The sequence below is a fragment of the Primulina tabacum genome, chromosome 4 (genome assembly GCF_025594145.1).
Source record: "Primulina tabacum isolate GXHZ01 chromosome 4, ASM2559414v2, whole genome shotgun sequence".
In the NCBI taxonomy this organism is placed as follows: domain Eukaryota; kingdom Viridiplantae; phylum Streptophyta; class Magnoliopsida; order Lamiales; family Gesneriaceae; genus Primulina; species Primulina tabacum.
In genome coordinates this window covers 3,025,700-3,053,027 of record NC_134553.1, presented here as the reverse complement: position 1 = coordinate 3,053,027, position 27,328 = coordinate 3,025,700, and the positions used below count along the sequence as shown (strand labels likewise).

At 32.0% G+C, this 27,328-nt stretch overlaps 2 protein-coding genes and 1 pseudogene across 5 annotated transcripts; 2 read left to right on the top strand and 1 right to left on the bottom strand.

Annotated features, from left to right (window-relative positions):
* The first annotated feature begins 427 nt into the window (after positions 1-427).
* Positions 428-4,193, top strand: LOC142542429 (uncharacterized). The gene is made up of 5 exons (XM_075649056.1): positions 428-849; positions 1,650-1,779; positions 2,541-2,761; positions 3,120-3,293; positions 3,785-4,193. The coding sequence occupies exons 1-5, from the start codon at positions 646-648 to the stop codon at positions 3,869-3,871; spliced, it is 816 nt and encodes a 271-aa protein (XP_075505171.1). The 5' UTR covers positions 428-645; the 3' UTR covers positions 3,872-4,193.
* A 4,919-nt stretch (positions 4,194-9,112) lies between these two features.
* Positions 9,113-12,899, top strand: LOC142542428 (zinc finger BED domain-containing protein DAYSLEEPER-like; annotated as a pseudogene).
* A 1,450-nt stretch (positions 12,900-14,349) lies between these two features.
* Positions 14,350-20,101, bottom strand: LOC142542427 (formamidopyrimidine-DNA glycosylase). 4 transcript variants are annotated; one of them, XM_075649054.1, is made up of 10 exons: positions 19,731-20,101; positions 18,295-18,346; positions 17,963-18,020; positions 17,619-17,687; positions 17,409-17,534; positions 16,498-16,548; positions 16,030-16,107; positions 15,835-15,934; positions 15,306-15,340; positions 14,350-15,209 (listed from the first exon to the last, which is right to left on the bottom strand). In XM_075649054.1, the coding sequence occupies exons 1-10, from the start codon at positions 19,957-19,959 to the stop codon at positions 14,517-14,519; spliced, it is 1,491 nt and encodes a 496-aa protein (XP_075505169.1). In that variant the 5' UTR covers positions 19,960-20,101; the 3' UTR covers positions 14,350-14,516. The 4 variants fall into 4 exon arrangements, with proteins under 4 accessions (XP_075505169.1, XP_075505168.1, XP_075505166.1 ...); XM_075649053.1 differs by lacking the exon at positions 15,835-15,934 and adding an exon at positions 15,678-15,780; XM_075649051.1 differs by lacking the exon at positions 15,835-15,934 and adding an exon at positions 15,678-15,780 and having other exon boundaries at positions 17,409-17,687.
* Positions 20,102-27,328: the final 7,227 nt, after the last annotated feature.

Here is a 27,328-nt window from a genome sequence, read left to right as displayed (position 1 = left end):
TCTCAAATTTTAAAATTTTTTCACATATGTTTTTGAATTAAAATTTTGACACCCCAAAATCTCAAAATTATTACGTATTTTGAAAATAAAAAAATCAACTAATTATTTTTAGGTATAATTTAATTATTTTATATTTTATTTATATGTAACAAAAATATATGTTTTTGAATATTAGATTTCCTCTTAATAATAGATTATTATGTAGATTTGTAATTAAATATATGATTTTGAATATACAATTCACAAATTTGTTTTCATAATTTATATTATTTATCATACAGGTACATATTTAATTCACTTGTATTCCCAGAAGAAATTCAAGCTCAACTAAGCCCATGTGAAGGCCCATTTATTAAATATCCTGAATCCGGCCCAATTAGCGTCGCCGTCCTAATCCTATCCCTACCCACTATAAATATACATACTTGACACACAGCTCAAGCAACCCCATGCGACGGTAAAGGAAAGGACTTATATGACCCCATAGCCAAGATTGGAATCCCGAGTCCACCCTCGAACCCTAACTCTAATTCCCGATTCTCGTATTATTTGGTTCATTCGTCGGTTTGAGTTTTGCATTCTCCTAATTTTTGTTGTTTTGTCTGAAACGATAATTTATTGGATTGAAATCCGATTGTGTAAATAATGTCTGCTATTGTTTGTGGGAAGAGATCGTTCTTCGAGGATATCGATTCTGCAGCGACATCGCCGAAATCTGCTTCGCCACCGGTTTACAAGAAGTTCCGGTGCTCCTCGGCCACATCTCCTGTTAGATTCTCTTACTCGCCTCCTATATCTCCCGTTCCAATTGATCAGCTCAAGGCTTTGTTTCCTGATATGGAAACTCAGGTAAGCTTTTTTCTGTTATTTTTTATGTGCTATGTTCTCACGGTCGAAGGTTTCTTTGAATCTATGATTTGCTGTATCTGATGCGTTTATTAGTTTATTTGTTATTTGCTACAAATCATTGATTTCGTTCGACGGCTTCTCAGGCGTTGAGTTCACTTTTTAGAAATGTTGTCTGTGTTTCGATCAATTTTTACCAAGTGTTTCTTTTGCTTCTATTGATTTTGAAAGAATTTCTTTGCGTATTTTTGTCAAATATGTGGGCTTTTAAAAGGGTTTTAAATTCACATATAATTTGGGCGCTGTTAGTGGTATTGGTAATCACGACAGGAAATCACATATTTGTATCCCTATGGTGGTTTGTTGCCAGCACAGAATTCCTTGCATGAGGTGTCACGGTGCTATGATCGGGGAGAAGAGGAAAGGAAATGATGCATTGGTTTTACTTAGGCACAAAAGAAGTACACTACTATATAGGAATAATTTTTATGAAGTATCTTTAAGCAATTTTGCCTATATTCCTTATCGAGGATTATTATATTACAGTGATATGATATGTTTGCAGCAGGGTCTAGGATCCTTTTTCCCTTGCAAAATGTGCAGCTTTTGGGATTCTTGAAAAATGAAGTTTTTGAATATATTTTTTGTGTATCTTTAAGATTCATTCATAAAATTGATTGTGTTATTTCCCCGGTTGATATGTTGAACCCATGGTTATTGAATGTTCGAACTTCGAACATTAGTTTTCTTCCTCATATGTTTGAAGAACAGTAATCACTATTCTCATTTGACAATATTTTCAGCTTATAGAGGAAGCCTTGGAAAATTACGGTGATGACTTAGATTCTGCAATTAAAAGCCTTCACGAGCTTCGTCTTGTATACAAGGGCAACTTGGGCTCCACATCTGAAGAAGATACTAATTTTCATAATGGTATGTCTGCGCTGTTAGTGGTCATGATGTATCATGTGTGCTGTTTCAATGTCTCGTGTTTCTATATGCATAGTTACCATGTATTTTAGATGTTCCTTTCATTTTACATGTTGAGACGATTGTATTGATTGTACTGCTCGTTTCAACTCGAATAAGTTATGGAAGGTATGCTTTGTTGTGACATCGGAAAAACCCTCTTTGAAAGGATTGTTGACTGGATTTTCCATTTCATGGCATGAATGATCCATCCAAGTGCTATTGAGTAGGATGCAGGTAATTGGTAGACAAAATTGTGTAAGATTGATAGGAAATCTGGAATACTCCTGTTATTGCTACAGAAGATTATGTGGTCTTGTATCAGCTTAGTCGTGTAATGGCACGGTGGGCAAAAAATAATAATTGGTTAATGAACCTTACTGTATCAATAAAAGCGATAGAAGTTTACTTTCTCAGGTTGTCATCCAAGAATATCACACTTTGATCCTTGGTTGCACCTCAACAAGAATGATGGACATACCCATGCTTTATTATTTTTACACTAAAGTGGTTGTATTTACCCAACCGTTTTCTTACTCGATAAGATAATATATTTTATCAGGCAGAATTTCGTTCCTTTGGAATAATTTTTGGCGTATGATGCATTTCTCCCTTTTATCATTTTTATCTCTTCATGATTATTGCTCTTGGTTATTGAACAGATTCTGAATACTTTAATTGATTAAATAAATCATTTGAAAATAATTCTTTTAAATCATTGACAGATGAGACACCACCTGAGGGGGATTCAGTCCCTGTGAAGGAGCCTCAAGTTCAAAATCACCTTCCTGTAGATGGTGCAGGATGGGTGGACTTTTTTGTTGGGGAGATGATGAGTGCAGCTAGCATAGATGATGCTAGAACCCGGGCAGCAAGAGTATTGGAGAGTCTGGAGAAATCTATCAGCGCTAGGGCTGGTGTTGAAGCAGCTCAAAATTTTCTTAAGGTCTGTATCATTTCCTATCTTATACATATACTGTAAAGCTAAAAGTCTCGGATGATGAAACAAATGTTATGATATCATTGTTATCAACTGTTTCGAGGTTTTCTGAGTTTTAAGATATAACTGATTAACGTGCATGGACCATTAAGTGTGCTGTTGCTTTCCTGTCTGGCTTGATGAGCCTTAACATATACATCCATTGCTGTTGTGTCCACTAAAAGATGACATGTTATCTCCGTGCTCGATAGGCTGATTGAAAACGTTTTTGCTGTTGTCACTCTCATTTTCCCTACAGGAAATTTTTTTATTGTTATATGGAAACATGTGTTACCTAGGTTTATAGGTATTTTTATGAATCCAGGAAAATATGATGCTGAAGGAACAAATTGAGGCCCTTCTCCGAGAGAATGTCATCCTCAAACGAGCAGTAGCCATCCAGCATGAACGTCAAAAGGAGCATGATGAGATGAACCAGGAGGTGCAGCAATTGAAGCTGTTGGTGACTCAATATCAAGAGCAGCTGCGGACTCTTGAGGTCAATGCTTAACTGTATAATTTCTGCATATTAAGAGAAAAATCTGGAGTCTATGGAAAGCTATTATTATTATGCCATTTGCATAATCGTTATCATCATAATTGCACATACCTTAATTTCAAATTAGTTGGGTAGGGCACTTTATGCCTGTCTCTTCCGTGGTGCTTCACTTGAAATTAAAGGTTTCATTGGATCTCAAATAAGTTATATCATGTTTTCTGACTTGTTTTCATGTTAATTTTGGTTATTCTCTTTATTTGAGTTTACTGTCAGTATGTCCTTCCTTCATAGGTGTTCCGAACGGTAACATTAAATGCATAAACCATCTGATGCGCCCAAGCTATAGTTAATCTTCTACTAACGAATATACATGCCAATTTACGAAAAAGGCTTGAAAACTTTCTTCTTTTTTCCCCTGAAGAATTTGACAAGAATTACTTGCTTCTAAAGATACAGTCATCAATGGAAATCCTGATTTAACTTTCTTGCAGGTGAACAACTATGCGTTGAAATTGCATTTGCGCCAGGCCGAGCAGGGCAACTCAATCCCTGGGCGTTTTCATCCAGACGTATTTTAATGCTTTGTCGAAGTGTTTGACACTGATATTATATATATTGTGTTATATTGATTTTTTTAAAAATCTTTTTAAGTATAATTTATTGTTATACAAGTTGGGGCCTTTTTTTCCCGATGATGCCTCAGTTTGCTTTCGATCCCTTATTTTCGATCAAGGTTGAATGTGCAAAGTCAAGCTGTTGAACCGCTGGAGATGAAGGCCACTATGTATTTGCAGAGGATGTTTCATGTATGTTGTGTGGAAGAGGATATGATACCATATTATGTATTCTGGAAAATCTGAAATGATCGAAAGAAATGATGCATTTTTTTTTATTTTGCTATACATATTTTTTGATAACATAAATTGCATCACAATTACCAATTACCAACTACCAACTTTCTTTTTTTAGATTCAATTACCAACATCCTAAATATATATTTTGGTTCATATAATCCTCAACACACACACACACACACAAAATGTCATATATTGATTAACCTTTTCCAAAAATATTGCGTTGGAATTTTGAAAGATTGAACATTAGATAACGAGCTTTTTCGTATGTGCCAAAAAGTAACTATGAGATTCCTTGGAAAAGAGGAAAATGAATATTTTTTCTTCCCTTTTTTATTGGTATATTTTCTTCCTATTGATGCTTAGATTATGTTGGTTATTGTTTGGCTGATTAAGTTCTCTTTTATTATTCTCTATCTACGCGATAGCGAGGTAGGGGTGAAATCATGCCGATTAACCTGTGCAATTCACAACCTTTTTTGCAAAAATCCTAGTGATGCAGTTCAATTTTAGACTGACCGTTAACTCCGTATTTTGAGAATTCCGGTTCTTGGATTTAAGAAGAATGTTGTGGTACTAAAAAGTGACAAAAGACTCTGTTCATTTGCGTGCTTCAAATTATGTTATATTTTATTCAAACAATTTTCTTTGGCACGAGTTATTACTAGTTTGAGAAAGGCATTTGATGTCATTATTGATTTAAATACAATAAATCCAAATCTCTCTTTTTTCAGTCAAAATCTAGTGTGATAATTTTAATTTAATGATAAAATACACTACAAATGACTTAAATTATCATCAATTTATAAATGATTTTTATAAATCTATGCTAGTAGGTAGAAATTAAAATCAAATAAATATTTTTATTTATTTTTATATATTATATAATATGATTATTATATAAATGAATTCGATATAATTATATAAATAATTTTTATAAATATCAATAAAATTATTGGTATCACTCGATTAACCTTAAAAATTGATATTCGACTTGACTCACAAAATTAAGGGCTCAATTATCATATTATATAATATATAAAATCAGGTAAAAATAAATAAATCATGCAAGCACAAGATCTATGAGCTCAATCAACAACTTTGAAATTATAAAATTTATTATCATAAGGTTAATTTTGCATTACAATCTAATATATAAATTTAATGACTCTTATTAAAATCATACCAAACATTAAATATAATATCCTTCATCTTCTTTATCCTTAACTTATCCTTATATTATATATCACATGTTTATCTTATCATGTGTACCATACGTGTTTGAATGAAATATAATTACGGGGCAAGAAATCTGAAAGTGGTAGCTTAATCCTAGTTTCACGCATAGGTGATTGGCCATATACGGTGTAGTGATTCTAAAACTTAATAATTTTTAAATCACGAAAAAGGAAATTCAGAGACAACACAAAAATGCAAAACAGCACATGTGTTGTGCCATGGCCATCACCATTCATCCAATGGTTTGTGCACTCGTTCGAATATAAATTCTGACAGTCCTAATGTGCCGATCACGCATATCTATTATTGATACAATATATTATATATTGATATATATAATTTAATAAGTTGTGGGATGAGATAATTAATGAGTGGTGTTAATAATTTTTATGTTAAAAACTACTATAATAATCTTTTTAGTAATAGTAGTGATAATAATGATAATGATATTTTTTTAGTCGGGGGAATTGTTTGTTACTTTAAAAAACAGTATTGAATGTGAATAAATTGTTGCTAATTATTTGCAAACGAGGATAGAAAGTCACGATTGAATATCATTTGCTGTATATTAAGAATTTAATTTTCAAACATAAGTCGCATATCTTTATTGGTGATATGAGTCAACCATGTTCATTTTTACAATTAAAAACTAATGTTTTTTCAGTAGTGGCCCAAACAGAATATGTCACACAAAATCGACCCATGAGACCGTCTTACGTTAGTTTTTGTATTCATGAAATTATATGTGATCATAGACTTTCTATGTATATTTATTTTACTAAATGTTCTTCCAAAATTTGCCCATTCAAACCAGATAACCCGAATAGTGGTTCCTCCAATTTTTAATTTGATGTGATAATTGGACGTGAATTCAATTATTATCGAATATAACTCAAGTTAAACGGATATAGCCTTTGTAAATTGAAGAATATATATTGAGCAAGAATTGTGGGGAAATATATACAGAGAATAACAGTGTCAGCCCTCGTCATATTCCAAATTACAAGTTAAATCAACTGTTCTCACATGTGATGGGATGTTGATGGTTTCATGTTTCCGTTTTCACGTCCATGTTACGTAACATGAAAAAAAAAATACAAAATATAATAGGATTTCCTAGTAACAGTGAGATCATGACCACTGTTGCTTTCTACCAAAAAAATAATTTTAGGTTCTGCATAAACGGAATTTGTTTGGACGAACAAAACAAAAATGAATTCGAATCCATTAATTTCAATAACAGTCGTGATATTTCAAATCTGCTGAGTTTAAAAAAATGAATCACAAGATTGGATCAACTAACATTCATCATATTTTTAAAAAAAAATAAAAAAATCCAACTTTAATTTCAGATCTATAGGACTATATCGAGTCGAAGTGATGAAACACTTTGTGTTTTTTTTAAAGAAAAGTTGACATCTCATGACCAAATTCAAAGTTGAGTACTACTCGTTGGCTTGTAGACAGTACCCCACAGCACACTCAGCAGCTTGTATGTATTGCACCAAGAACGTGAAGGGGAACCCTACCTTTCTTTCTCCACACAGCTCTGCTACAATTTTTCTTTAAAGCTGCATCTTTTGATTGTTTTCTGAATTATATAAAAGTGGTCCTTTCACTCCATATCACACTGCCGTGTCACGACCTCAGAAACAATGTTTTTTCAAGGAATAAATCTCTGAATTTTACAAAGATTTGATATTAATGAAATTTGAATATTGATTTTCATGTCCTACTTTGGATAATTACCAAGCTAAGGTAACTTCATACATTCTGATATTATAAATATACACCATTGCCTTGTATTCTTTTGCTTCCCAGGATATCTATTCCTCCTTTGGATCATCGCACATGCGATCGCTCAATGAGAATCATTGTCATGCTTTTCCACAGCTTTCTTGAACTTCTCGTTATATATTTCAAGGATTCGACGAATATTACTGATTGAAGTTCAAGAATGTTGTGGGAAGATATGGCAATATTCAGGGTTTTGATATATTCTACGTGTTTCTTGCCTCGGATCGATCTTGTTAAAAGGTTGGTCGGCTAAGGCTCCCTTTTGGCCGAGATCCCATGTGAAACGCATCGATTTTGATCGAATTCATTTCATCTTATCATTGAAATATGATCGCATAGATTTTTCCACAAGAAGTTCTTTTTTAGAATGATCTACTCAAGTACTCATGGTAAATAGAATATATATATATATCATCGTATACATGTTACACGAAGCATCTATTTGGTTTTGGATCTCTTGATTTGATTCTTTGAATCAGCATTGTGTTCTCATATTTGTTGCAGTTTTCATTTATCGGAGGTTACCTGCTGACTCGTGAATTTCAATATCAAGTTACGTTTTTTTTGTCGCAACAACATTTTCCGGTGTTATATTAGGACTTGTACGAAATATGATTCGATTTCAAAAAATTCAAGGATAGTGTATCAAAATTAAAATTTGAGAACTCAGTAGACCAAATTCAAAATAGATAAAAGTTAAAGATGACAAAGTTATTTTCCTAAATCTAATATATAGGAGGGTATATAAATTTGGTTCTTTATCAGCGGGTTGCAAAATCTTGAATTTACACAACAAAAGTTTATTGACCAATCAAGGAAAATTTGAAAAAAAGTAAATGAAAAAAATTAAAAAAAAAGTAAATCAAAGTGGTAAATAACACAAGATTATAACAAAATATATATTAAAAGATTCTGTTGTTTCATGATTCACAAAAGTTGTTGATCTCGAATATTTAGCGCAGTACTGTTGTTGGTAGCTTCGATGCTACATGTGGGGCACTACCCCACATGGTTTGAATGGACAAGATTCACACACATATGTGATTTTAAAAAAATTAGTGGACCTCATGTATGTGTGTCTAAATTTGGGCCCTTGATTCTATCATGGGGATAGTGTTCATATATGTAGGATGAAATCAACCATGTTTGTTCTTTCGTGACATAATTCTAATTTCTAAGGAATTGAAGTCCAGCAACAATTTCAGAAAAACACTGAATCTTGCCCTTTTTTAAATTACTATACAATACTTCATGGACGTACGTTTTGAAAAATTATAGGATGTACAAGTTTATGAAATATGTTAACATTTGGTCAATAGTTGTGAGTGTGATTCATCTGATCAACACTTTCTTGAACGAGTCTATCACACATAATTTGTCCAATGGTTTACCTTGTTATTCTGATTCATAGACTAATGTATTAGTCATGTGCTTTACCAATACATGCGAAAAAGTAACAATTATAGATTTTATCGTAAAAAAAAAAAATGTGTTGTGGTATTGGACATGATTATTTAAGGTACTTTGATGGGAGATGACTGAGACATATACATGAAACGTTTATAATGCATCATACCATTTTTTTTCTCATAGTTTAGTTTTTTTTAATAAAAATAATAGTATTTCAATAATAGATTTGACGCTTTTTACCGTTATTTTGAATCTAGTCTGGAAATTAAATATGTTTACTTAAACATTTTTTTTTTAAAAAAAATCATTAAAAGTGTAAAATAAATATGGTATAAACAGCAATTAATAGTTAAGGGTTTATGCCACATGGAATTAGTATCTTTTACTTGATGGTGATGGAAAATTATCGGAATCAAATTAAAATAAAAAAAACCTTTCAACGGTTGAGAATATTTGGGCTGAATGGACGGTGATAGATTATGTTAGTCAAGATCCCCTGATTTAATGGACCTTTACATGCCCAATAGGCCGCCACTCAGCAAAAAGTCCGTTAGGGTTTTGGAAACTCAAAGCCCATCATCATCTTCTCGCTCTCCCTCCTTCCATCTCTTCAAAAATTCTTTGGAAAAACCCCGAACCCTGTGTTTTCGGTCGCATTTGAGGTGAGTGTTTCTGAATTTTGTGTTTATAGTTTAATTCGATTTTATTGTTTTCAGTTTCCACATGATGGGAGCGATTTTCTGTTTTTCGTTTGTGGTAACTTTGTTGGTTTTTTGATGCGTAGATCGGTTTATTGTGTGATGTTGGTGGAGCGATATTTTTTCATTTTGATTGTGCTTATTTTTACTGAGAATGTTATGTTTGTTCTTGAGATTGTACAATAATTACCACCTTGAAGGTATGTCGTCCAATCTTTCCGAATGGTGGTTCATAAGATCACATCTTTTTCGCGTGTATGATCGAAAGTTAAATCAATCTAACTTCAACTAGAATGTGAGAATAATTATATAAAACCATGAATTCATGAATAAAAATTTATTATATTGTTTTGTTATTATAGTGATAAAATATTTTCTTTAATATTTTGAGTACTATTTTATTTAATAGCAATTATATCTGACTTTTATTTGGTTATAAAATCTATTATTATAGTTAGTAAATCATCTTTCTTGTAACTAATCTTATATTTTGTTGTTTAAACATGCTGTTGTTGTTATTTTGTTTATTTATTTTCTTGGTATAAAATATTTTTAAACATCGGTCTCAAAATTTAGTTAAATTAGTTAATTGAAAAATGTTCTACAGACATAAAGACTGCATTTTTTAAATTATTAACGCTCTTTTTAATCATTTTTGAATATTCAGCCGTCGTAACTATTTTAAACATTTCTCCCAAGTTTTTGCTTGCTTCTTTCAACTACCAAGCAAACATGTTTATTTGTTTTTCAGAAATCGGAATAAAAAATAAAAACAAGAGGAAGAAACTAGAAACTACAATACACTAATGCTCCAAACAAACCCATTGTTTAGCATGTTTTGAAAGTGTTTATAGAAACAAATTTTTACTGTGCAGGATAATCGTTGGTATCACAGTCCACTGCCATGGAGTGGTCAATTTTATTAATTTTTAATTTCACTCGTTTGTTAAATTGTTCTATTTGCTTCTATTTTACTTCCAACTGGTAATTTTTATTGTTGCCATGCAATTTTCCGAACTATAAATGTCGTTGAAAGTATTGCATGCAAGTACTTTGAAAGAGTTCACAAGAATAAATTGAAAGAAGTACACTAGTTTCTGTAGATTTCAATATTTTTTTGCGTTCTGGTTTGCGGAGTACAAAACAAAATAGGCGGTTGGAGAGCATTAAACTCCTCTGTTAGAGAATTGTGCATTGCTCGATCACAAATATAACTGTTCTCAAACTGGTGCCTTCCCTGTTTCCTGGTTGTTAGGTGGCTGGATCCCTCCTTAAAGTCTTCTGAAGTCGTGGAGTTCAAATGTACTTTTCAACTTAAAGAAGGGAAATTGTGCTCATAAAAGCTCTCTGTTGCTTGGATAGCTGGAAGAGTCACGGAGTTTACATTTATTTTTCAACTTAAAGAAGGAAAATCGTGCTCGTAATCTCTCTGTTTTTGGTTTGGATATCTGGAAGGCTTTATGGATAAAACTATAAAACAAACTGATTCACTCGACTCAGATGTCAAGTCTAATAAACGCAGGAGAAAGAAGTCGATGGTGTGGGATTACTTCACAGTTTCTACTGTAAATGCTGACTGTGTTAGGGCCTTCTGTAACCAGTGCAAGAAGTCATTTTCTTACATATCAGGCTCCAAGCAAGCTGGCACAAGCCACCTGAAACGACATATTGCTTTGGGAATCTGCCCTGTTAGCCGGAGTAGTCAGGACGACGATCAATTGGGTCCTTCCACACCATCCCCCAGAAGTATCGTTTCTGTTAATGGTACCAATCGACCAAGAAGCGTTACCAAGCTGACAGTAAAGTGGCCAATATTTATCTCAATGAGGAATTTTGCATTCGTGAATTTGCAAAAATGATCATTCGGCTTGACTACCCACTTCACATGTGCCAACATTTTGGATTTGTTGATTTTGTACGGGCTCTTCACCCTGAGCTTAATATGATGAGTGTTAATGTTGTAGAAGAGCAAATTTTGTGGGCTTACTTCAGAGAGAAGCAGCAGATTCTGGACCATCTTAATGGGATTTCAGGACATATCAGTCTTGCAATAGACTTCTGGACTTCTAATCAAAGCCTTGTTTACATACTTCTTACTGGGCACTTTATAGATCATGATTGGAAGTTGCAGAGGCGGATCTTGAATTTTATCAGGATACCCTTTCCTGATTCTGATACCGTGTTCAATAACGTGGTTGCTTCTTGTATGGCTGATTGGAATTCTGAAGGAAAGCTATTGACTATCACTCTGGATCGTGTCAATGCCAATAAAAATGTCGGGGGAAATCTTAGACGCCTATTATCAATCAAGAACTCCCTTATCCTAAATGGTCAGCTAATAATCAACAGCTGCTATGCTCGTATATTGAGTAGTCTTGCAAAAGAGGCGCTTGGTTTTATAAAGGAGGCCATCAACAAGGTCCGTGACAGTGTGAAATTTGTAAAAACTTCAGAAGCTCACGAAGAAAGATTTAACAGATTGAGACTACTGCTTCAAGTGTCCAGTAACAAGACCTTGGCAACCGATGACCTTACAAAATGGAACACCACCTATGACATGTTAATGGCTGCCTCTGAGCTAGAGCAAGTATTTTCTTGCTTGGATACCATTGATCCAGGTTACAAGTTCACTCCATCAACGGAAGAATGGCACCAGGTGAAAGCTCTCTGCAAACACTTGGAAGTTTTATACGAAGCAGCCAGTATTCTAACCTCACCTGTCTATCCGACAAAGCAATATATTCTTCCATAAAGTGTGTGGAATCCAGCTTAAACTGATGGAAGATTATGCGAGTCGGGATTTCTTTCTATGCCGCTTATCTAAACAGTTGCTGAAAAAATTTTCCAGTTATTGGGAGGATTGCTACCTGGTTTTAGCAATCGCTGTTGTAATGGATCCACTGTTCAAGATGCAGCTTGTAAAGTTCAACTTCTCCAGGATATACGGTGTGGATGCTGAAACTTGGATAAAGATTGTCGATGAGGGGTTGCACGAACTATACCTCGAGTACGTTGTGCAGTGCCTTCCTGCACCAATGTTTCTAGAAGAGGGAAACGACACTCTGCTAAACACAGAGACACGTCAAGAGGATAATCTCGTCTCAAATGGAGATGATTTTCCAGATTTTGACATATACATCTCTGATATTGTGGGCGGTCAACAGCATTTGAAGTCGGAATTAGATCAATATCTGGAGGAATCTGTTCTTCCCCGTGTACAAGGATTCGATGTTTTGGGTTGGTGGAAAGTGAACAGAACAAAGTACCCAACTCTTGCAAAAATGGCTTCTGATGTTTTGTCTATTTCCTTTTCTAGTGTTCCTCCAGATTCAGTGTTTGATACAGGAGATAAAAAGATTGATGGTCATCGGAGTTCGCTACAGCCAACCACACTTCAGGCACTTGTCTGTGCAAAGGATTGGCTTCAATATGAGTGCTCTGGAAGTCCGTATAGAATTGCAGGTAAAGATATCCCAACAGAAATTGTCAAGCCTGAATTTTAATTTTAACTACACATTCTATTTTGGTAGATTATGGATGTCTAAAATTTGATAGTAGTCGCTGAAGGTAAACATTCTTTGTTCGTTACATTATCTTATTTTATTCAAGAGTAGGTATTTTGTGAGACCGTCTCACAAATCTTTATCTGTGAGACGGGTCAATACTACCGATATTTAGAATAAAAATTAATACTCTTAGCATAAAAAGTATTACTTTCTCATGGATGACCCAAATAAGAGATCCGTCTCACAAAATACGACTCGTGAGACCGTCTTACACAAGTTTTTGTCTTTATTCAAAGGTAGCATCCCCCTCCCTGTTCCCAAAATATATATATGACACTTCAATACTGAGTTATTCATTGCGTACTCAAGGGGAGAGACAAGCAAAGGACATTTGTTTCATTTCAACTTTTTTGAAAGATGTAATTCTGGGTGGGGTGATGTCTGTACGATCATCTACAAGTTAGAGCACTGAAATTATTCCGAAGTTACATTTCCCTGTATATGATGGCTAAAATGTATTGTAGAAATGGTCTTGTGGAGGTAATGCAAAATATAAATGCAAAAAATTCATTCAAAATACAACCTATATTTGGATATCCTACGCGCAAATAGTATTTTTAAAATATCACAAATTTAAAAATATGAATTTTTTTTACCTAAAGATGACAGCTATACTTACACACGTCTGACCCAGTTATTTGAGTTCTCTTTCAAACCATGTTATATCTCTCGACTGTCATCGAATCAAGGAGACGTTACTTCTTCACACCAACATATAAGAGGTATAACTATTTCGGAGAGAATCACCCATGATGTCACATCAAATATATGGTTCAAAATAAAATCCCTGTTATTACACAAATGTATGATTTCACAATAGGCTCGCGAGCTCGATAATAAATGCTCGAATCGAGCTCGAGCCTCTAACAATCCTAAACTAACCAAGCTCAAGCTTGATATTGTTTGGTTTGGTTTGAATTGTTTACATTCCTAACTGGTAAAAAAAACAAGATAATAAATCGAAAAATATGGACAACATAATTATTTTTAACTCTAAGAATTTGAGTCAAATGCTAAGGCCATCCACAACAAGGAGGATATTTCCTTCAAATATTTATGGTCCCCCTCATCTACGTCATCAATCAAATATTTCTATACTCAAATATCTCATATTTCACAATCAAATATCACACCAATCAAATATTTATAACTCCCCGTCTCTTTAAGAATTAAAGGTTTGGCAAGAAAAAGTGTCAAAGACCGAAAAAACTTAAATAATCAATTTTTTCAACAAACAAGTACACTTACAGCCGCCAGATTATAGCGACCAGGTAATGAGTGAAATTTCAGTGTACCACGTATATAATAACCAGCTAAATCTAACCTCTGAAATCAGGATTTGAGCCATTTATAATTTTATACTAACCATGGCCGTCCAACAAAATAATTTATTAATGTATGCATGTCCTCGATTAGTTGACAAACTTGAAGAACATGCACCATCAAAATAAACTTCGGCACGACCACGAACCAGGTGACAAATCAAACAAGATAACTGAAGCTTGTTTAGATGGGTTATCAAGCAAAAGGATTCGGTCATTCTAAATACGTTCAAAACGCATAGCAATATTGCTTAGAAATAACTCACATTTTCTACATATCGTGTCTTACCAAACGTGAGCAGTGATTTTCACACACAAAAAGTAACATCTGCAGAAATTATATTGCTTTCGTCCTCTGTTGCTTCCACCTTTGATCGGACGCAACCATTTTCTTTGCTGGTGACGCACCCTTCATCTGTTTTCCTTTCATCTCTTCATTAACTTTATCTCCATAGTCATTGCTTTCTTCTCGATTTCTCTTCGCAGAGTTCTTTCCCCTAGTTTGCTTCCTTTGATTTTCTGTCTCGTTTTCATTGTCTTCGTTGGTTTTTCTCAGGATCCTAGGGTTCTTAGCCCCTCTTGTTTTCTTAGATCTATCAACGATGTCACTGTCGTTTTCGTAATTATCCAAGCCCTCAAATTTTGGACTCAGCTTTTTATTCGAGGGTTTCTTGGCTTTACTTATTTTCTTGAAAGATTTAGCATCGCCATCTTTATCATTGACCGAGTCATCAACACGTGGGCTCGCCTCTTTCTTTGGGTGTTTATTAGCTCCACTAGTTTTCATCGAGTACTTGTCATTAGCGTCATCAGAGTTTTCAGCCTTTGAGCTCCACTTTTTCGAGATTTTCTTGGCTCCACTAATCTTCGTACATTTCACAACTTTCGAATTTGTAGCCTCGTCCTCATTTCCTAACTTTTCGACATCATCATCAGGATCTCCACGATCAATGCCTTTAGATGGTTTACCCGCTTCTTTCAGTGCCTGATCGCCACACAATTTTTGCAGCTCTGGCACGTACGCAGTTGTCTGAAACAAAAAATAAAAAAAGGAAGAAACATAAATCTTGAGAAAATATGTCCAAAACAAAACATACTTTATGGCAATGTCCTTAAGAACGCATACCCTGCCACCAGCAGTGATGAATTCGATTTTCTTTCCTGAAAAAGAAAATTGAGGTTTTGAGCTTTTGCACAAAAAGAATTGGCATTCGGCAATACAAAAGTACAACTCAAGAATTCATATTTTAATTTCAAAACATATTAGAACGTATATCCAACAGTAAAGATAAATCACACCTATGTAGTTAAACCAATCACGGAGAGAGAAAAAAGAAACAACGATTCAGTCAAGGATGTCAAGATGAGTGTTGGAAGATCCTCATCTAAGAAACAGGAAGACTGAAATTCCGAGTAGTAATCAGAAAAGTTATACACACGGACGATACCAGGAAAAAAAAGAAAACTATAAAAATGCATTGATTGTGAAGAGCCAAACCATCAACAAAAGCCTTGCCAGGTTTCTTTTCCCGGGAATGGAAAATCCAATTACTAGGGAACTGACTACTGTCTGCCCCAACCTCAACAGAGTTTTTAATCACCTGTAAAGGAAACCTTTGGTGTCAAATTGGCTATATATGACAAAAACATCTTACCATTAACATTTCCAGGCTTTTTACCCCATCGGAAATGAAACAACCACTCGACAGGGAAACAGAGGCTATCAGCATCAAATCCAACAGCAGAGTTTGTAACCTGAAGTGCCATCTCCAGGAACAGCCATACTTGATGCACGATTGAAGAAATTTTACTGATAAGAGAATAGACCAGATTCAAATACAATTGCTAACCTCATTAATGCACTTGACCAATGTAGAGCAGTTTTCTTTGGACATGCTGGAGGCACTTTGCTGCGGATGGATTCTTGCCTGTTATACAAATACAAAATAAATTGGATAAAACTAAAGCTACTAGGTCTATTTAATCAACTGGAGAGACATCTGGTTAAACACAATTTTGAAAAACAAATTGGTAACTGCAGAGGCGTCATAAAATGTAATTGATGGTTTCACAATCCTCAAATTTGATTTCTAACATAGAACCTGGAGAGGAATACAAAACAAATGCAAACACCATGTGGAGTTGGGAGATTTTTGCTAAGACCTAAGAATATCCCAAAACTTACTTGAAACGAACAATCTAGAGTTAAATTTGGTAGAGGAATCCAGTTGGAATTGAATGCATAAACTTAAAAATACTTAAGCAGCCATGTAAGTCAGTATTTATGGAAAGTAAAACAGATGGAGGAGCACACTAACTTGATATAATATTTCATCAGCCATCCAATTGCCAATACCTGAGATGAAACTCTGTAAAGAAATCAGCCTCAAGCCTCAGTACAACTGGCTGACAAAATGGCATTTTATTCATAGATATGAATATTAAATAAATATTCTCCATGCACTACAGGTTCAAAAGCACAATGAACTTTTAAGTTGTTCAGCTAAAGCTAAGAAACGCTACAATAAGAAAATGACATTGATATGGGTAATTCATCGGTCACTGAAAGTAGAGGATCTCTACGCAGTACGCACACAATTTAAAGAGATGTGGTTTTTATATCATATTCTACAGAACTATGCCAGCATATACAACATTTTGTCAAACCAAACTAAATTTCAAAATCAAACATCTTCCGCACAGAAAAAACTGTCAGTTCTCAAAAAAAAACCCCGATTGTAAGAGATTCTAGTGTAGTGGAGTGGTGGTGCGGTAATCCCAAGTCATAATCAAACATGATCGGGTAGTATGCCCAGTGATAAGAGGATATCTAAGCAGTCCCTTGGGTTGATTTCCAGGTAGCAGTATGTCAACTTGGTAGTCTGATCCCAATTATTTCTCATAATTTGACTGCAACAATGTTGAGTCGGTAAAGTGGGTTTGATACAAAGAGAGGTTTATTGGCCTCCATGAAAATGGGTTTTGTATAAAGATGACAATGCTCCTTAAAAAAACAATCTCTACACATTTTAGGAACACGGATTATTTTGAAATGCTTGGAACGCTACAAAAAGACTTTGTCAAGTCCATCGTCCCAGAAAAAATAAAGAACCCTCTCATAATGTTACAGCTCAGGTTCATTTTACAAAGATTTGATAAAAAAACCTCCACAACTCGCTCGTATATTCACAGTATCCAAAGAGTAAGGAGATGAGAAAAATGGTTATACCTGGTCAAGTAAAAGAGCCTTTATCCCAATCTTCTTCTTGCTCAGCAAGTTACAGAACTCATCTACTGCCATGGGCTCCAGTAATGCATCAGGACCAAGCTCAGAGATTGGGGGAACAGAAACAGGCTGCAAGGATTTCCATAACAATAGTTTCTTAGTAAACCAAGTTCCATGAATGAAAACAAAATGCTGCAAGCAGCTATACATTACATCGTCAAGCAAGCGAACTTTGGCGAACCTCCTTTTGTCAGTGAAAGAGAACTCCAAACCATCATCTAGCTGAACCACAACATAGAGGAATCACATATTTTAGAAGTACAAGAACGAAGTACATCATGCATGATCCAGTTTTCTACCAATATCCAGCAAGCAGGAACACCCAAACCCTAAAATTCTGCATGTCAATAAGGAAAAAACCACACATATACCACAATGCTTAGGTGCATATACCCATATAACACGTAGATACTTAAACACGCCTACTTTTCTTCTAGTCTTTAACTTTATATGAACGGCAGTGACAGCTCCAGTACACCGAGGATAGGAAACCTCACCTCCACAAAGAACTTGGAATACTTAGAAGGCCACTCATCTGTATCCTTCACCGCTGACCTGTCAGAAGCAGAGTATGCTGTTACCTTCAATAGCATAATAACTAGAGATACGATAAAAGACACTGTAAGATGTTAAAGGTCATTTGACCCGAATTTCATATTCTTAAATAGCATACCCTCAGTCCCACATCAGGTCAGAAAGTGACTTGTTGATTTAATTAAACATTTACACTTGTTATCAAGGATCATCTCATTCCGTAGAGTAAAATTAATGAATTAACAACTGCTGTATTATCACAAAAATCTATTCACATGAGTAAGTTGCCACCGACCGCTTGTATTTCGTAATAGCAACGCCCTTTATGTACACAGCTCCAGTCATTCCTATAAAATGCAATTCAAGAAAAATTACAAGAGCCAGCCAAGCTCGTATTTCCAATTTAATATTTGAAAGGACATAAAAAAATATATCACTAAAAGATGAAGCCAATACAAGCACCATCTTGCTACATGAGAGAGAGAAAATAAATTCATTCACCATTATAATCATGGAAAAAGATTGCCAAGAATTTCAATAAGTTACTGGTTTCTGATCTTTAGCTTTTACTACTTTTACGAAACACTGACTCCAAAAAAGAGGATAATCAGAAAGATAGAAGTTGGACCGAAAAGAGAGAAATAAAACCAAATAAAAAATATTGCAGATTTTTCCCCCTTATCTCCTTTATCGGTAGTTCTTTTTTCTTTTATAATCTCATTTCATAAAACGACATAAACCTTCCACGTTTCACATAGAACAAAAGGTTAATCAAGTTCCAATGGATGTAAATATTCATTGTGTCTCCACATAAATGTGGCAACAAGAGACAGGTCTGAAATATATCAAAACCCAAAACTACCACCAAAAAATGATAGAAAATAATGAATACACGGACAGGCATTTCAAGAATTCAAAATCTATCTTTGTACCATCAGTTAGAATCCCAAAGAATTAGTGTTTTTTTAAGAGATAGAATCTTTCTTTGATTTATCAATGTGTGATATTACAAATCTTCGTTATTACAGTTACCCAAATGATTTTCGGAAAGATCGGAAACTTAAAATCTTTTTGCCAAACTACAAAGCCTGAAAACCCATACGCTGAACTGTCACATCATACTCAACCAAACCAGAACTTGAGGTCTCCTGATGAGCAGGGTTTACTTAATTCGATAAGATTTTCATTCCAACAAAACGGCATAAAACTGCCAACAACTTCTCAGAAGCAAATTATCATACCATCCTCGACAATTAAGGGAAAACCTTATGCTCAATATAAAGATTCTAAACTTCAATTTGAACTTGGAAAGTAAGAATATGTATGCATGCAATAAACTCGTTTAATGCATGTAACGAATATAACGAGTAGAATCACTTCAATTTGAACGCTGGCAGTATCGAAACTACCAGAGCACTTACAAGCGTTCTAGAGTAAAATTACTACTGTACACAAATAATGCATAGCAAGAGTTCCTATACTCTTCTATTCTCAGTGCATGAGTCGCGAGACTATGTTATCTGCAGTGACATCCCAATTCCCAAGTATCGGTAGGGACCTGAACTGTGCAACTGTTAATTCAAATTATTAGCACAAAATTCGTTCGAAGTCAAGTACAGTTTCTACTTATGCCATTATCGAACAAAAAGTTGCATCATCGAGAATCATCTAAGTCTTTGAAAACAACGCAAAACAATGTGCCCCAACCATAAATGCAAATAACAGCAGTACCGAATTGGAACGAGGGGAAAGGAGGGGAATCGAGCTGGAGCCACATGTTTTTGCCCTTGCGATGAGCAGCGACAATTCTTTTCCCGACGATCGAGGCCTCGAAGTCCGACGGAGACACGCCGTCGATGACTTTAGGATCATCGGCCACAGTCGAGTTCTTGATCCTTTTTCCCAAGCAGTTCTCTTCAATGGCCCGACGCGCCGCCTCAACCTCCGGTAGTTCCGGCATTGTAGGAGCGTAGGAACCGCACTTTACTCTACTGTAAATTTCGAGATGAAGAATGGAAAGCTTGCGACGAAAGGGCTTTTCTCTTGGTTTCCATACCTGGCTTGTTTTGCTACTGCCAGATAGGGTTAGATGTGGAGTTTCAGGCCCCAAAATAAAAATAATATATATATATATATATATATATATATATATGTTAGATTTGGAATTACAGGTAGTTCGATAATCCTCTCCCCCAAATTAAAAAATATATAAAAATATTAGAGTAGGTTTCTTGTGAGACGGTTTCACGAATTTTTATCTATGAGACGAGTCAACGCTATCGATATTCACAATAAAAAGTAATATTTTTCATGGATAACCCAAATAAGAGATATGTCTCACAAAATACGATATGTAAGACCGTCTAATACAAGTTTTGGCCAAAATATTACATATTTTGTCCACTTTTGTTGTTACCAAACTGGATTAGACCGGATAGGACATTGTTTAACAGGTTCCAATTGTAAAATAATAGAATCAAACTAATTATTCGAAGCATATTAGATTAAAACGGTTCTGGATTTATGAGCTTGGTACATAATTGAATCCAAAATCGAGTCCAAATGAAATGGGTTACACCGAATTTGACTGGACCAGTCGAATAAATCAGAGAAGAGTAGAACATAGTCGGATTTAAATCAATTTTTTTATTTTCAACATAAATTGTCAAATCAGGCAAATTGATTATAATTTTAAAATTCACTCTTTCAACATGATATTAGATTAAGTTAATTGATTCAGTGGTTTGGTTTACCATACTTTATTGTTGTTATCACATAAATATTTTTAAAAAAATCCTTTATTATTGATTTTCATATTTTATATAAAATAATAATATATTATATATATATTTTTTTTCAAAAAGACAAACATTATACTACAATAAATTATTTTCTCATCGTAATTATAGTACGATAAATCATTCATAATAGAAGCCGATATTGAACTTGCACAAACCGATTCCGGATGACTGGACCGGAGCAGACCAGATTGGTTCCGGTTATTGAGTAAGCTTTTTAAAAACTAATTCAGTTCAATTAGAATATCAGATTTGTTTCAACTCTAAACTAAATTAATAAGATCTTGATTGAATCGGATTTTATCAAATTTGCTCCGAACTGGTTCTGAATCAACCCATTATGTTAATCACGGCTACTTTTATCTTATCACCAATAAAACTAAAACACGGAAAAAGTAGAACATGAACCCCCTCTTTATCTCTGTTTTCGGGTTGCTTTATTATAACACAGTTTATAACACCAAATGTAGCAGATGATTTCGTCCATAATCTTGGTCGAGCTAACTAGATTCGAAGCTGATCCAACTTATTTTTTTATTTGAACTCGAGCTTTAGTTAAATGTTCGCTTGCACTTGTGTATAAACTCATGGATATTTGGCTGTTTGTTCCAAAAATATTTTAATTATATAAAATAAAATATTTTATTAACGCGAATAAAATATATCTTTGTTAATTTTATATAATCATGAACTCAATAAGCTGTTGAACATGTTCATAAATATTTTTTGTGGGTTCAAAACTAAAATTTTAACTCGTGAGAGCTAGCTTATAATTAAGATCGTGATTTTCAATTTTTTTTGGGTTTGGACCTAGCTTTCGTACGTAGTTGAGTTTGAGCTCGGGATTATATCACTAATTTAGTATAATTTTTCCATTAATGACGTCGGGTGATTTTCTTTCATTTTTTTAGAGTCATTAATTATTACATAAATAATTAAGATTATCCCCTATTCTACGCTGCATTGCGAACTAATTTAGTACGCCTATGTTGTAGGTTTTTCATTATACATGCTTTATCGGACATAGTACTAATGGCACATACGGTGGTTTGATTCACCTAGCATTTTAATAATCCCATAAACTAAGATCATTGAATTGATTTATTTTATATATGCTATCATGCATGTATAAATTTATAATTAGATTATTACACATATATTTAGAATCCATTCGGATGAATTTATATAATGTTTATAGAACTTATAACATATTTCAACGACTTAGAAGCCCTTACATTTTTTGAAACAATTAAGCTTCTAAATCGTTTGGATAAAAGTATTTTATCATATACAGAAGAAAAAAAAAATCCAGGGGAAAGATAAATTGTTCAATCGATCGGTCAGAGAGTGATAAAATACCGAATAAATATATGGACCCGACAAGTATTTATGATATAAAAATAACATAAAAAATTCTATGAGATAGTTTCGCACGTCAATTTATGAGAAAGATCTTCTGCTGATTTGATTTATGAAAAACATTATTAATTTATATACTAAAAAAATATTTTTATGCTAAAAAATATTAATTTTCATTGTAAGTATGAATCGGTTTAACACATCTCACGTAAAAATATTTGTGAGATCATCTTACAAAATATATACTTTGAAAAGATTAATGTTGCAGATTAAACTATAAGGCTCTGTTTGGTGTGTGATGAGATAAGTAAATGATTAGTAATTAGAGTGATTAAAAAATGAGAGATGTGGATTAATAGTATGGTGAGATAAATAACATGATGTTTTGTATTATTTTAAAATGATGGATTAATTTTGTAAATTTTATTGTAATGACCAAAATGCCCAAGTGCTAATTAAATATATATTCTTAAAATAATTGGATAGATAATTAAATATTTATAATTATAATTTACATTTATTAAAATTAATTTAAATATATTTATTAAAAATATAAAGTTGGTATGATTTTAAAATTATAGATTAATTTTGTAAATTATGTTGTAATGACCAAAATATCCTCATCATATAATATTTAACATTATATTTTTTTAAAAAAATTGATTATTAATTAAATATTTATAAAAGTACTTAATTAAATTTAATTAATTTAAGAAATTATAATTATTATATTAATATTAAACTTAATATAAATTATCCAAACATATTAAATTAAATTTCATCAATAATTTACAAATTTCAGCACTTGACTCCACTTAGCGAAATTTTCATTAATTTTGTATATTGCTATAAAATGATCAAGATATTCGTACCTTAAAAAATTATTGTGTAATAATAAAATAAAATTAATTAATAATAAAAATAATAAGAATTCAATTATTATATCATTGTTAATTATATTAATATTAATAATTTATTTCTTTGATGAGTATTTTTAGTAATAAAGTAATATTAAATATAAATATTAATAATAAGTTGATATTCATATTAATAATATATTTCATAATGTTTAGTATAATTTATATTTCATTGTGCAATATTATCTCATTGTTAACGATATTATTCCTATAATGAATAATTGAATTCAAATTGTTTCTTATTATTCTTATATTCAATATTCTTATTATTATTATTATTATTATTATTTAAATCTTGTTATTTATTATTATTCTTATATTTAATACAAGTATTAGTGTTATTCTTGTATTTATCATTTCTTATTATTTTAATTAATTATTAATTTGTTTCTTCTTATTTGATATTATTCATATTATTAATATTATTACCGTCGTTACTTTATATCTTTTATTTATTAATATTCTGTATAATAATTTTATTTGAAAATAACTAAAATTGTGAGTAATAATATAATTAAAAGTATTATATTGATAAATATTTTTAAAATGACTTTATTAAAATTAATTTTATACAGATAAATAATAAAATTAATTGGAATTTATAAGTAATTTTTTTTCTTTGTTAAGAGAAAAACAGATATTTCTTTTAAAAGGAATATGATATTTTTTATTTTTAAATTTGAGGTTATAAAAGTCAATCTTCAAATGATGATAATTTATCACACTAACAAAAAGTGACAAATCATCCTGAAGATAATGTGAACAGTTTGGGCCGAGTGGCTCATCCCATTTTCGTTAAAAACGAAACAAACATAAAATTGATTTGGACTATTAAATAATTCATTGTTTATCCAACAAACCAAACATAGTCTAAATATATTAATTTAACAAGCTCTAAAGGTTAGACATTTATATCATCTATCATTGGATTACAAAAAACAAACTGTCATTCTCTGAATAAGTTTTCGGTGAGTCAAACTGAAATAGCCAGTACACGCTGGTACATCATTATCCGAGAGAATCATATAATGTGCTTAGAATTTTTATGTGAAATCCGTGTAATTGAAAGTGAGAAGTCTTACTGCTCAAAGTGTATATATTGAAGTTTTACTAAGTGTTTCAGTTATGCATTGTTAAGTCCTACTGAAGTAAGTGATTTCAAATTACTTGTAATTACCAAAATCTTTTAGTGTAAACCTTCCGCGAGGAATAAGATGTGAATTAGAAATTTTGAAATATCTAAACATCCAGAAACAACTTTGTGATTATTTACTTTTCATTCTACTTATTTTTCTACTATTCTGCGAACACAATTGATTTTTTTTATAAGTAATTTGTTCAACCAGTTTAAGTAAGTATATTTTCGCAGAGTTCACACTGATTGACTTATTGAAAATTCAATTAACAAGAACAAAATTTCAGTGTTGCTAATCCAACCGAATTTTTTTAAGATAGATTTATTTAGTATCCTTTATATTTATTTTGGATTATAACAATTATTTTACTGTAACATAGTTGAGTCTATTATGTAGCTATATATTTGACATATAGCTAACTGCAATAACAAAATTGTGGTAAAAAGGTTTAAAGATTGAACAATCGAACAAATTTAAACGAATAGTCAAAACCATAACTATGCTCCAAGCTTGGAAACTAATTTTCCTGCATTGTAGGATATGTAACAAGTCGTCAACTTGGTATATAATTTAGAGTAGGTCTCTTGTGAGACGGTCTCACGAATTTTTATCTGTGAGACAGGTCAACCTTATCGATATTCACAATAAAAAATAATATTCTTAGCATAAAAAATAATATTTTTTCATGGATGACTCAAATAAGAGATTCGTCTCACAAACTACGACATATGAGACCGTCTCACACAAGTTTTTGTCTATAATTTACTAATCAAATCATGTTGTTCTGGAATCATCTCTAGTTTTTGTGAAACAAATAGAATAGTAAACTTTAAGTTTGATTTATCTAAATTTTTAGAAGAGGAAATAAAAATGCCTTTAGCTTAAAATATCTGAAAATAGGTTGAAATCCATGAATTCCTATACATTTGTTCCAACAACTTCAACATCAATGTGTTACCGTCCATATATTATTTTTAAAAATAAATATTCTTAATGGTTCGAATTCGTGACGCATATTAATTTTTTCGAAAATACCATATTTATTTAGAGAAGTAATGTTTTTCATAGAATTTACTCATAACTACAACATATAATCCACATTAAAAATTATTCACATATTATCTCTTCAAATGACCTATTTAATATAATTTTATTATCATTATCAACTACATTTATTAATGATCATGATCATAATTGATATACGTAATAATCATTATTTTACACATGTATGTGCGTCGTTAGCTAATATATATATTTTAGAAGCTTATATTTTATACTTTTTTGCTTTATGTATGCTAAAGTACATCGTCGTCCTTAATTTATACTTTTTTCCAAAATTTTCAGTTAAAACTTATTAACAATCTATTTTTTCACTTCAATTTTAATTTTTAAATATCATAATATCAAATAGAATTTCAATAAATCAAAATATCGACACTAAAACTTTCATATTTAATTTAATTTTATACCGTGTACACAGAGAATATATATTATATACTTGTCATCAGTAAAGACTCCACCATTCTTTGGTAAAAAGCTTTGACTTATTTATTTATTTTTGTCGTAGAATTTATTTAATGTTTTTGTCGTAGTATTTATTTAAGGAAACCCACTTTACAAAACTAGGTAGATGCGGGGCAATTCTATCCTACATCAGGTGAGTTACTCTTCTTTATTTTTTTCTTACACGTGTCTTTTTATTATTATTATTATTATTATTATTATTATTATTATTATTATTATTATTATATTTCACATTACTTTAACCAAAATCAACCAAACTAATCATTAAACTAATTTCGTTTCAGGTATATAACATGTGTTAAATCATTATATTATTATTATTATTATTCTCAAATTTTAAAACTTAATATTTTATATTTAAAATTTACATGAAATTTTTATTTGATAGTAAAACTTTTACGTTTGAGATTTGAGATTTTTATTTCTATTATTCTTATTTTTGTGGTAGAATCATATAAAATGTCAAAAATCAATATTTTAAAATTTAATTATTGTAACAAATTCTATGTTCTACCCATTTATAAACGCTAATAAATTCACTGTTGCTATTGTAAATGCTATACAATAGTCAATATAAGAGATACAATTACTTAAATCTCAAAATGACATAGCTTGTTTATATATTTATTTAATTTCTATTTTGGACATTAAAGCTTATAATTAAACAAAAAAAATTCTCGCTTGCTTCTTCCGCTTTAAAACTATAAGAATTTTAATCATATCCAAAAAATAAATCATGTTTCTTCAATAAAGTATAAAGCATATCAAAATCACATAAAAATATGATATCATAAATGAAATATCAAAGACATGACATATATCTCAACAAATAATTGAAATTGCAAAACTTTCACATCCCGAATGAACAAAAGACATGTTCTAGCATTAAGGTCCAAAATCTTTAAACAATATTCCCACAACATTGAGGTTTCCAAGCATCCTATAAGAAATAAATCGGATTTACAATAATTAATTATTACTTCACGTAATAAAAATATTCATGTAATCTAAATATATACAACACAAACCTGGAAAAGTTATGACTTGAATTTTGTATCAGATTTTGATTGAATCCATTAAAGATGTTATGCAATCCATGTTCATTAATAATCAGTTTGTGAGTATAATATCAATGAATTTATTCATGTAGAAATTTTGGTGAAAATAGTAATGTAAGATATGAAAATAAGAATATTAGTGGTAGGCTAAGTTTTTTTTTAATTTTTAATTTATGTTAATGAGTGATATATTTTAAGAAAAAATGATCTAGTGGCAGAAATAAAAGGTGGGAATTATCTAATAACCGAACTAAAATTGATAAAAAAATAAAAAAAAGTTGACATGTATATATTATTTAATAATAGGGAGTAAATCTCCAGATGCAAGCACGTCCTTCTCAGTTACAACAAAAATAAATACTTGAGAATAGGAATGACAACTTTTTCCATGAGTTTGAGATCTAAACCGAAACGAGAACGGGGATCTCCGATTTTTTCGGGTTTGTGTTCCTTTTCGGAGATTTTAAAAAATCCCCAAAATAGTTCGGGAAAAATATGAGATTATTATCCACATCTCCAAACCCACTCTCAAAATAA